Source organism: Acanthisitta chloris, unplaced genomic scaffold (assembly GCF_000695815.1).
Source record: "Acanthisitta chloris isolate BGI_N310 unplaced genomic scaffold, ASM69581v1 scaffold19260, whole genome shotgun sequence".
NCBI classification, from domain to species: domain Eukaryota; kingdom Metazoa; phylum Chordata; class Aves; order Passeriformes; family Acanthisittidae; genus Acanthisitta; species Acanthisitta chloris.
In genome coordinates, this window is record NW_008652479.1 from 50,418 (window position 1) to 62,866 (window position 12,449).

At 47.9% G+C, this 12,449-nt stretch overlaps 1 protein-coding gene across 1 annotated transcript in view; it reads right to left on the reverse strand.

The window, feature by feature from the left end:
• Positions 1-1,861: 1,861 nt before the first annotated feature.
• MXRA7 (matrix-remodelling associated 7) overlaps positions 1,862-12,449 on the reverse strand; it is a gene marked incomplete at its 5' end in the record, with an annotated part of 20,076 nt that continues 9,488 nt past the window's right edge. The window contains one exon of the mRNA XM_009077559.1: positions 1,862-2,172. Coding sequence (XP_009075807.1) covers positions 2,058-2,172 — 115 coding nt within the window. The remainder of the gene's footprint in view (positions 2,173-12,449) is intronic.

Genomic DNA, 12,449 nt, shown 5'->3' on the forward strand with positions numbered 1-12,449 from the left:
AGGATGTTCCCCACAACTGCAGGACCCTGTAGTCTTGAAGGTGGCTCCAAGCAGCACCTCCCTCCCACCCTCACAGACTCACATGTGTCCAACAGGCTCCTCTTTATTAAAGACTTGTCAATGCACACAGAGAAAATGTACCATTCAAAACTCATGTTTTACATCTAGACACCCCCTTTGTTTCATGATTTGGGCAGAGCCTTTTTCATTTATCTTCATTTATTTCTTAAATTTGAGCCTAGTAAATCACTGTCCTGTCTTCAACAGCACCTTAACATCAGTGTGGGCAGGACAGGTTTAATGCCAACTGCTCTGGCTTGGGCAGTGTTACCTCTGCTGGCATCATGCTGAGGAGTTTGAGGATGCTTTTTCTCCAGAAATATTCCTGTTCAGAAAAGGTCCAAACATATAAGAAGAAATAAAAATGTATTTTGGAAATGAACTGTAAAGTCTACCAGACAAACACAAAAAAATCAACTAAACTTTAACTCTCCTTTTCTGGCTTTCATGAAGGGCTTTGGAAAAGATCCTGATTTCAGTTTTGAAGTAGGGACAAGTCCCAAATACAAGTTGTCTACATTTCTCCCTTTGCACAGCTTGACAAAGGAAATTGTGTCCTAGGGATACAGTAAACTAGTGTGATGTTTCACAACCTGAGACTCCTTTTTCCACTCAATTTGCTCATGTTGAATAAGAAGAGGAAATTTTCAGACATTAAATTTAGATTAAGCCATGACTGCTAGTAAAACCAGCTTGATCTCATTATAAATACGCCTTGACTTAAGAGAAAACAATTAGAAGATGAAGTGATTCTTAGAAGTCTAATAGTCTGTTGTTACAGAATATACTGTAGTGGGAGACAGTGACTACATAAAGAGATATTAGGTTCCTCAGACTCGAGAGGATTAGAGAAAATAAAGCAAACCTAATCTTTTCAGTGATCATTCCCTAAAACTGTGTGAGAAAATGTTGCCTCCCTTTGTCAGCAGTTATTAAAGCTGAGAAAATCTTTCCTGATAAGTAAGTATTTAACAGGATTTCATAGGAGAGATAAGTACACCAGGAGACATTTAGCTGTAATTAGGAATGCTCATTGATTTACTCTCTCCAAACCACCAAGGGTTGGTCATAACTGTTCAAAATACTGGATAAATTCACAAAGATTTCCTAAGTATGTGGTTTCCCACATCATTTTATACTAGAAGAGCAGGATCTGAGTTGGCCACAATCATCCTTGTAACAAAGCCAGCCACCTTCCCGTGCTCAGTGTCAGGAGGCAAAGAGATGTTTGTGTTTCCAGGCTGAAGTTAGCTGCTGCTTCCTCAGGCGTGAAGATGAGCTCAACGAGGTCAGCTGGAACCAGCTTGAGTTTGTTTCAAGAAGGCAGCATGGAGGAGGATGAAGTGTTCCTTCCACGGAGATGAGAGCGGCGACTCGCCTCTAATCAGAGCACTAATGCTTTGCCTTTGGCTATTTGTCTCCTAACTGAAGGACTGGAAGCCTCTCTGCCAAGAGAGGTGGTGCAGTCTCCATCTTTGGAGGTTTTCAAGACCCAGCAGGATAAAGCCCCGAGTAATCTGGCTTGGTCTCCTAAGTGATGCTGTTTTAAGCAGGAGGCTGAACTACAGAGCTCCTTAGGTCCCTTCCAACCTGAGTTATTCTGTTATTTTCAGCCATTTTACATCTACCATCTTTGGCTTTCTTCAGATACAAACTGATAAACATTAGGCTTAAACATTCATTTTTATAAAGCATGGCTAGAAAAAAAAGTAGTGGCTTTAGCTGCTTTGTCTGACTGAGACATATGACCCAGCCAGAAAGAGGTAAAAATCTCTCTACAAGATGTAAATATCATGATAGCTCTCCAAAGAAAAATGCTAACAAGGGTGAGGAATTACGAGTCTTTTGAGATACATAGCACAAGCCTATATGTGTTTACAAAACAAACTGGAACTGCAAAATAACTACCAAGACACATTTAAAGCACTACAACCCTCAGTGTCCTGCATAGTAAGGCCCAGGATGGATTTTGGGCATAACCTCCAATGGTTTCAAGGTTATATATCATACAGTCTAAGCTGCTCCTTCATGTCTCCTTCAGACATCTCTCCAAACGTGTCACTTTTTTCCTTCATCAGTCTGAAGATGGCAGCCAGCTGCTCTCTCTGAACCCTGTCAAGAAGAAAAGGAGAAGTAGGAATAGCCAGTTGCCAGAAGGCACTTGCAGCAAGAACACCATGGTCAAATGAAACACAGGGCCAAACACAGGTCACTGTACAAGCCTTAGTGGCTGCAGGAAATCTGCCCATGTGAGATAAGACAGAGATAGCCTCTGGTTCTCCTTCCTCTCCCTTCCCATCTATCCCATCATCCTGCACATCACTCCTGCAGTTCTGTAAATAAGGAGATAAACCAGACTGCTTTAACCCTAGCTTTGGTGTTCCTTAGGGCTTATCTGTGCTCAAAGTTTCGAGATAACTTGACATGTGGAATTTCATAAGACCAACATGTCCCAGTTTAGCAGACTCCATAATGAACCTGGACTAAGATTCAACAGCACAGTGTCCTTTCTGTATGCAGATACAGAGCAAATCAGGAATAGTCATTAAATTCTGACTGCATATCCTACCTTAAAACTACCTTCAGACTACCTTCCAGGGTGAACATGACTTTAATCAGCCACTGGAAGATAAGATCAGAGACAGAAATTTGCTTTGATTAGAGTTTGTCTGCCAATGATAAATGGTGAGATGGCCCCAGCTAGCCAGTCCAGCAACCAGGTGATCCCTGTATGACAAATGGATCACCTGGCTCAGACTTCTATCCCTAGGAAGTCCCAGACTAGATGGTTAACACCCTTCTCCCCGTAACAGATGTAATCCCAATTTTTCCCTACCCTGAAGCAGTTAACCTTTGTATGTCCTGAAGCACAAAGATTAGTCTCTGTAACAGAACTTTATCTGGGGGAGATTTATAGGAGGGCTTAGATTGGTCATACATCTACTGGTCATCACTCAGGGGTACAGGAGGGCAGCACAGGAGTGTCATATGTTCACAAGATGCTCATGAACTGATGTAACTGTCTACAAAATCCTCTTTTGGAGCAAAATAGATGTGCCTGATGCTCCAGGCAGGGCTGGCTGAGGGCTGGTACCTTCCTGACTCCTACCTGACTGGGATCAGATTGCTGTACTGCCTAATACATCTCATACCTGACTCTCCTGTGTGAGATTAAAGGAACTAATGAGGTTGTGGTGCTTTATGGCTGTAACAAGGGAGAAGTAGTTTCTATTCCTTCAAGGCTCAATTTTTCCATGACGTGACTGTGGAGCTGGAACTCAGTGGTAGCTCAGAGCACAGATCTGCCACAATCCCAGCTCCTCCTGCTAGTTTCAGCATCTTTAGAGCTCACATGGGCTAGAAAGACAGAATCTGGCTTCTACCTCATAGAATCGTAGAATTTAAGGGTTGAAATGGACCTCACAGACCATCTAGTCCCAGTTCCCTGCCCTGGGCAGGGACACCTCCTCACTAGATCAGGTTGCCCAAGGCCTCATCCAGCCTGGCCTTGAACACCACCAGGGTCTACCTTTATGTGTTCACCCTGTCAAGAGTCCTCTTTCCTCCCCCAACCAGCTTCCTGCATAGGACTTTAAATCACTGTAATTAAGCCATTGAAATGCATGTCACCAGATAACCTGGGGTAGTCTTCCTGCAAGGCCTGACTGGGACAAGCTATTAGTCATTCTAGTAACAGGAGGAGGAGTAATAACTATTGACAGGCAAAACCAGGACACAATCTTTGCTTGAAAGAAGGGATGGCATCAACCCATCAGCAGCAACCACACCACCACCAGGATCAGTGGAAGGAGACAGCCAGGAATGAGCAGAGGAACCTTCTCCACCTGCTGAGCTCCTGCTATGCTTTTTCCCCTCTCCTGGGCTAAGCCCCAGCAGAGGCAGGAACAGCAGCCTGTCCTCTCAGCACTGCTGAAGCAAACAGGGCAGGAAAGAAAGCAGATCCTGGCTGAAGCAAGCTCATTTGCCAGTTCTTTTCTATTGCAATTAAAATGTAATAGTCCTAAGGCCAAATGGATTCTGATAATGACGTGGGATCTTTCAGTTATGAAAGCCTGGATTTGTCTGTCTCTTCTGTAATGTTCTGTGCTCGCATGAAGAGCATCCAACTGCCCTTTCCAGACAAGAGGAAGGCAAGTAGGGTCGTTAATGATCAATATTTTATTTTACATCACCGCTGGGCACCAGAGGGCACATTGCCAGTCTGGTGTGGAGAAATTCAATACACAGCTTGGCCTCCTGTGTCTGCAGTGCATGGCACACAGATCTGCAGCCCTCACTTGTTCTTTCAGAGGCATTAATGCTGCTGAAGCCTCCCCAAAGTCCTGTTTCCTTGTCTCCAAACCTCCAAAATCAGGATCACATACAACATCCGCTCTGTTTTTTAAGCACGACATCAATGCATTCTACCTCTCCCCTCAGCATTAAACATCATGACTGTGCATTTAAAAAACAGACAAAAGAGCTGTTCCTGCTGTTACTTCTCCACACTACATAATCTACAACAAAGGGAAAGCAAAACATAGATAAAGAGAGAAGAGAGCCTGGGAAGGAAGAGTAAAGCATCAGAAACACGAAACTGTGTTCAATGAAGAGCTTCTGCCATCAAAGGTGACCTTGCAAAACAACTTTATAGTGCTCCAGGTTGTTTTTTTGGATGATTTCAGATCAAACCTACCCCGTTCACACGTAAAATCATTCTCTCTTCCCATAAGTGCTGTCCTCAAAACTACTTGGGTTCAGGAGGGCAAACAGGATTTTACTTATTGCTGACAAAATAGATTAATCAGGATTTTCAAAGCAGCCTAATTCTTCTTGATAGGCAATTGAATTTGCATACTTAACTCCCTTAGGCTCTTTTTAGGCATTTCAGTCCAAGACTTTCACAGTTAACTGGAGGTTTGGGGCACTGAGCCATAGGTATGTTAGAGGAGATCTTGGTTTCAGGAGCTGCTGGGCACCTGTGTTCACAGCAGCTGAAATCCTGGGCAGAGCTCTGCCTTGGGAATTGCTCCACAGCCAAACAAGACCAGGATCCAGCTGCAACACTGCATTGCTCCAGCAAAAATAAGGGAGTATCCCTGATCCCCCCCGATCTGACTCTGTTGTTAAGAAAACTAGTGGAATCATGTATGGGGTAAAAGGCATAGGAGAGCAGAATGTACCCCTAACCCAAACCCCAGATTTTCAACACAGATCTCTTGAGAAAGATGTTACAAAGTGCTGGAGAGAGGGAGAACAAGCACAAACCAAATAAACTATTCAAAGGTTTATTGGACAAAACAAAGGCAATTTTTACAGATTCAAGCCACTAGAATTACAGTCCTTTGTATAAGAGCCACCATCAGATACAAAACAAACAAACAAAACAAACAAAAGTAAAAAATACCCAGACAGCCATTTGAGTTGAAGAAATAGTTTGACTCGCTGCCACTAGCAAAAATTTGGGCTCAACTATAGACTTTGCTGGATGTACATATTGCCATGTAACTTAAACACAACGTATATAAGGCATTCTTTGCATAGTTGGGTGCTCAGGACACAGTCAGCCAGCCAGCATGGAGGGGAGACAGCAGCTGTACCAGCAGGATCTTAAAGCAGAGGGTCCAGATGTGCCTAAATTCATATGCAAACCACTGAACACACTTGCAGTTGTCAGCTGGGAAGGGGTAGCCCAGCCTCTTCTAAAGCTGAAGCCTCCTACTGTTCTTTAAATGAGCCCTTTTATTAAGAGTTTGCCAACCCCAGGCGCTGGAAAGGACAACTGTGTACAAGGTTTCAAGTATTGTCTGCATAGGAATTACAAAGGGAAAAACAAAACAAGCAGCTTGTTGGGTTTCTGATATGTTTGCAGCGTCAGCCAAGAGGCAGTCGTCCGGCAGTGAAAGAGAAGCTTCGAAGGACACATCCCCACCCAGCCTGGTGTCTCTACAACATCACTAAAGGACTCAGACCCTCTTCTCTCTCTCACAAACCACCTGGGTTTGATTTGAAACCTGCTGTATCTGAAGCAGGAATATGTGCCCAGCTGAATTCATCTGCTGTATGTGACAGAGCTGAGGGGCAATGCTGAGCTCTGGCTCCAGTGGACAAGCCACAGGGCTAGCAAGAGTAGAGGGCACTGGAACAGCAAGCAAGCAGAGGAATGGGGAGTGTGCCCCTCCCAGGACCCCCACAAATCTCATCCTGAGCCAGAGGGAACCCCTGTTGCCATAGCTACCTTCTTGGGTCTCTCTGCTTGGGAACTGGAGTAGGGAAAAAAGAGGACCCAGCTATTAACAGCAGTGAAAGTGTGGTCTTCTAAACCTCAACCACAAGCAGAACAGCTAAACTATTAATCACTTCTTGCATCTCCTGTGTACTTACAGAATCATCTCTCTGCTAAAAGAACTACAGAAGCAAGATTTGGGTCAGTCCAGCCATTGTCTGCCATCCCTCACATGGATCCCACTTTGTCCCTCCACCCCTCAGAGTAAAGCAGACCTGTACAACAGTTGAAACTACAGGCAGTTCCCACCCCTCAGCAATAAAGAGGAGTTTGGCCCCAGGACAGAACAAGAGAGCCTGGTACAAGGTCCAGGCTGGTCTGGGAGAAGAGCTAAGGTTCACCCATCCCAGGAAAGGAACAACACAGATTTCATGGCAGGTCTAATACATGGTAACAACCACAACTAATCGACTTGCTGCATGTTTAGTGTCCACTTTGGGTTCTGTTTGGGGGAGAGGGAGGAAGGTTCATCCCAGTCCCCCCAAACACAACTCAAGTCACTCTTGGGCCCAGCCCCAGTTCATGGAGTCACACAACAGGATCTCCTCAAACTTGACACCACAGTAGTTTTTGAAGAACTCAACTTCAGACCAAGAGGGGATCCCAAGTTTTGAGGGTTTATGGATTTCTCTTATGGGTGTGTTTGGTTGGTTTTGGTATTTCTCTCAAGCCTTTAAAGATGCCAAGGGATGCCTTTAGGAGGAGGCTAGGGACAACTTCATATAGTCTTCAGTTCTGCAAAGAGAAACAGGGAGAGAAATCATTTCAGTCATTTCACCCCTCAGGTTGGTTCATTATTATTCACATTAACGAGCAGGGGGAACACTCAGTGTGTGTGTTGGGGGGAAGGCAAGGCAACTTCCCCCCTCAGGGCAGAACAAGCTGCTGTTTGTAAACCTCATGCCTCTAAGAAGGACTTTGCTTCATCGACTGCAGCAGGATAGTCGAACCCAAATCGGAAGCACAAATCCTCTTGTCTGGCACCAATCTAAGTCACAACCCTTCTGACCTACTGATGAGAGCTGGAGAAGCCCAATTAATTGGAATTCTTTGTTAGCTCCAGGGATTACTGCCTCACTGTCCTGTGCATAGCCACCCTGGGCTGCTGGCACCCTTGTCCAGCCCAGATTCCTCTTCCCACCTGCAGCCAGATGAGCTGGGAACAAGTACCAGCTTCACAGGGCAGTGTGCCTGAACAGGTCCACCTTTCTCAATCTTCCTACAGATGTGTCTGTTCAAGGGAAGGAGCTAAAAGCCCCAGACACTCTGCAGGTCATGAGGCTTCCTTTTGATGGGAATCTCTCCCAGTGTCCCAGGGAAGGAGGGTGAGATGATTAGATGGGTTTTATGTGTGGGGACATCAAGGCCCTGCAGTATGTTGTTAGCAGAGCCAGGGCTAAAAAAATGTGGTCCCTTGCTCTCAGCCTGAACCTTTCAGACACTCTGCCCTTAGTGCCTCAGGCATCTCTCATGGATCAACCATCCACAACAGGGAACACCCAACACTAGGCTGCGCAGCTGCCCATGGACAGAGACCTGCACTGAAGTAAGGGAAGCTCTAACACACATTACCTGGGCACTTACGAACACACAGATGCAGCTCAGCCTAATTGCTCCTGAATTCGATAGGCTTTGTGGTCCATAACACCTGAACCATATTTGAGAGTCACCTACTCCTGCCAGCCAGAGCGAAGGCAAGGAACAGCCTCCTTTCTTGCTCACTCTTCTGCAGAATCTTGCCTTCTCCAGCAGCCTCCAGCGCAGCTGGTGACCCGGATCCCGGATGGGAGATGCTGGGTGAAGCATCACGTGGGACTGGGGTTACTCAAGCAACATTGCAGAGGCTCAGTGGCTGTCCCATTAGGACAAAGAAAGGAAATTCTCCGGAGTGGATAATCGCTCTGCGGGATTCGCAGCGCTGAGGATGGGATCATCCCGCTCAAGTCACGCAAGCATAATCAGATTTCACATGTGAGGGCATAAGCTTGTTGCCACAGGGGCCCAGGAGGGGAGGTCCCTTCCAGCATGTTGCAGTTGGAGTGGGGAGGGATGGAGGATGTCAGAGAGGGTGGATGAGTGTCTGTTGTGGCCCCTCCCAGGGATACTCACCTCCACGAGAGGATCAGGCCTACAGCTAGGGTGAGAAGATCTCAAAACAAGCATGGTCTTAATGATGTTCATCCCAGCCACAAATTCCCATCTGCACAACAAGGATACCCCTTTCTGCTCCTGGAGCAAGCTGTGAGGGGGATTAGACTAAAGAGCACTGGGACATTGGGACCATGTAACCCCCAGGCTGAGAAGCTCTGGAATTGCTGCAATAGAACCTGAAAGTCTTAATTGGCTTGGGACAGAGGCTCAGAGCATTGAACCACTGCTTATCCTTGGCTCTTCCCTCCTTTCCATTCTCCTTAGATGATGAAATCAACCTGGTCAGCATGCCTTCCCCCAGAGCACATCAATCAAACCAGGTTAGGGTCTTCTTTTGCCAGAAGCTCTCTCCTTTCTTCAGACAAAGATTCTCCAAGTATCTCTGCTCTAGCCCAAGCTGAGAGCCAAGTCACTGAACCATATGATTTGTCAGCTGGACATGGTTCTGTGCAAGGAACAAGAAGCCAAGACAAAAGAAGGTCCTGGAATATGAGAGCAGCTCAGGGACTGAAGGTCTCAAAGCGCTGTGGTTTTCCCAGAGCATGGGAACTGTGTGTCCTCCTGGTGGCCTCAGAAGATTTCCCCTCACTCCAGCTCAGCCATGGCATTGGCACAAACCTTCTTGCTTTAGAGAGGAGACAGTACCCCAGCACTGACAAACCAGGGGGGACTGGTGGCATTCCCTTGTGCATTTATCCCTCATCCGTGTAAAATCCGCAGCAGGTCAGGAAATCTTGTAGTCCATCCATAAACTGTAACTTTCCAAAGGAGTCCTGACTCACTCTAAGGAGAGTCCAGAGTACCTTACTGAAACCAAGTCTGGTAACTGCTTGTGCCTTTTGCAGGAATAGTTTCACTCACGATTTTCAGGAGCACAGAGCAATCCCTTTCCCTGGCAGAGGGAGAAGGTGCTCAGCTTGTCAGGACCATCAGTCCTCTGGTCTGAAATCCTGGCAAGGAGGGCAGATAGCAACCTGGCTCCAGACAAACTAGGATTGACCCCTGAGGATCAGGAGCAGGAAAGAAAGGCCCTGAGCACTGGGCAGACCTGGCAATGGATGGTCAAGCTCTCCCCAGGTGGTTCCTTCCCATCTCACTGCTGTGAATGGTCCCATCATCACTGTTTCCCCATTTCTTTACCATGGGGACAGCTACCATCTCATTTCTGGTAGTGACCATAACTCACGTCTTGTCCAGGATTGAGGCACTGTAGAAAGAATATGAAGAATGACATACTAAAATCTAAGCTTTCCTGGGTGGTGTGGGCCAGTTGCTTGAGCCAATCAGTAAAACACAGAGAGAGGGTTTAAATGCAGAACAGGGAGACAGGCAGTGCTTAGAAAAGAGTGGGAGAGTGAGAGGTACTGAAGTGAGCTCCTGTCAACACAAATCTGAAATTTCTCCAGTGGGACAGAGTAATTGCAAGGTGTCCCTGACTTTGGGAAATACCTACTGCCTTCAGGAACACCAGGAAGGCAGTTAAGGCTGATAGAGACTGAGTGTCCAAGGAGCACAAGTCCCATTGCTTTAGGACAGGGGCTGGGGAGGAGTCAGTGGGGTTGGAAGCTGTGTCACACCTGAGCAGACCACTGTTTTCTAGCCTCCCACATTTCCCAGACACAGCAGCAATAGCCCAAAAGGCCAGAGCACAGCTAGGAAGGTGGCTCGAGCTCCCAGCCAGCTCAGCTGAGAGGCCACAATCACCTCCATCAGTCGTGTGCCCATGCCCTTGCAACACTCCTCAGCCCCTCAGCCAACACCACAGCAGTGGGAAAAGCCATGGATGGGCCAGGCTGTGCTTTCCTCCATCAGCTCAGTGCTTGTGCTCCAGCTCACTGACTACCAGTTTGCTGCTGGTGTGATGCCCCAGTTCCCTGCAGCTCTCAGTCTCTCCCAGCTGCAGGGGAGCCCCAGGGGAGGCAGAGCCAGGCTCCCAGGGAGTTAGCAGGCAGAGAACAGCCCAGCTACCCATGCTGCATGGGGTTAAGCAGAAGCAGATGAAGACAAGTTGTAAGCGCTGGGTGAGGGAGACATGGAGAAGCAGCCACAAGCTAGGACAATTCAGGACCTGAGCCAACAGAAAAACCCTGGGAGCTCCAGCAGAGTTGCTGTCTGATCTGAAATCTCATGCCACAGCAGGGTCAGAGACTCACACCCTGCAAAGGCTGTGGGAGAGTTTGCAAAGGTTTCCTCACTGGGACAGGAGAGGAGGAGATGGGGAAGGGGCTTCCTGGCTTTTTGAGGGAGGCATCCTGAGTTGCTCAGTTTTTAAAGCTGTTGTCGATTCATGACTCAATTGTGACTATAAAAAGGGCCAGAGCTCCAGTCCACTGACATCTCATAGGTCAGAGGGCATTTTCCCTGGGGATATGGGGGAGGCAGGGAACAGCACTGGGCAGCCAGCAGACTCCCTCCTTGTACAAGTAGAGTCTGGCACCTATGGAAGGACTGTCAGCAGGGGCAACTCAGCAGGGACCCTCAAGCACACAGTGCCCTGTGCAGGCTGCTACAAGAGGCAGGTGGGAGGGAAACAGGCCTCATGCACTGGATGTTTTGCAGCTGAAAGCAGCTTTGTCCATGGTGGGTGCCATCCCCATGGCTGGTGGCCACAGTGAAGCAGTGGTCAGCCTGATCTGCAAGTCCCACAGCCCTGGGCTCTGCAGTCCCTTGCTGCTAACTCCTCCTCCCTCAGCCCAGGATGACTATCGTGCTGCAGAAGATGAGAAGCAAACAAACAATAAACCCCAAAATAAGCCCAAACTTACCAGCTTCCCTCATCCAAAAGAAGCACCATGCTGGACAGGACAGCAAAGCCACTGGGTTGCAGGGAAGGTTAGCAGAAGAGAAGGGAGGAGAAAGAGGCCCAGATCCCATGCCATACAGAGAAGGGAGCAAGCAAGCGAGCCAGGGTTATGTGATGGCAATGCAGGGGGTGGACAGGGACAGATGCCAATGGACAGCTCTCCTGAAATGCAGCCTCCCCCAGCCCTGTCCACCCACTCGTTTTTGGAGGACCAGTAGTGGAGATGTTTGAAATAGGTCAAGGTCTGTCAAGAGTCATTAAATCCCTGCAGCTGCTTCCTGCCCTTGTCATCACCAGCATTGTCCTCATTCAAAACCAAACTTCAGCACTGTTGTCCCTCAAGCCACAGCTGCATCCCCACTTTGATCCAGAATGTCTGGCAGAGCAGGGAAAGGTCTCTCCTCTCTGCCATTCCCTAGAGCTAAGGTCTGTCCAGGGCACCCTGCCCTGCTGAAACTCCAGGTTTTATTCAGTGCATCAGAGCCAAGAGGCAGTCTGAACCCAGCTGGGGAGGAGACAGGTTTCCACTGCTAAATTACCAAGGGCTGAGCATGAGATTTACATCCACCCAATTCCCCTTGTATGAATACCAACTTGCAGTTGAGCCCTAGGCTTAAACCCAGTCTGTATTCAAGCAGAGGCACCTCAACCCACCCATGGCTGGCCAGGAGGTGAGAGAGGAGGATTGAGAGGCAGGAGGAGACTTTGCTCCTAGAATGGGTCACCAGGCTGTGGGAACTGAGCCAGGGAAACTGGGCAGCCATCCCTAACTACTCCTTGCTCTTACAGAGGCTGACTGTGGTGTGGGGAATCACCTGCTCCATCCGTGAGTGCACCAGCCAACAGTGGAGTGTGTCTGAGCAGTTTGATGCCACTCAGACCCTGTTCAAGGTGTCTACAGGGGTGCCCTAGCCCAGGCCCCATGGGGCAGCAGCTTCTGGCTCTTCACCCCCACATCTTCCTAAGTCCCAGAAACAAGACAGAGGACAGAGAGGAGAGACATTTCCACAGCATGTCAGATGAGATCTGCTCTCCTTTCTCCAGCCAACACACCTAGTGAAAAGTGACAAGGACAATGCACAGACAGCTCAACCCCTCGACATCACTGAGGCCAAGCAAGGCTTGGCTGGAACCTGCTGTTCCTTGTGG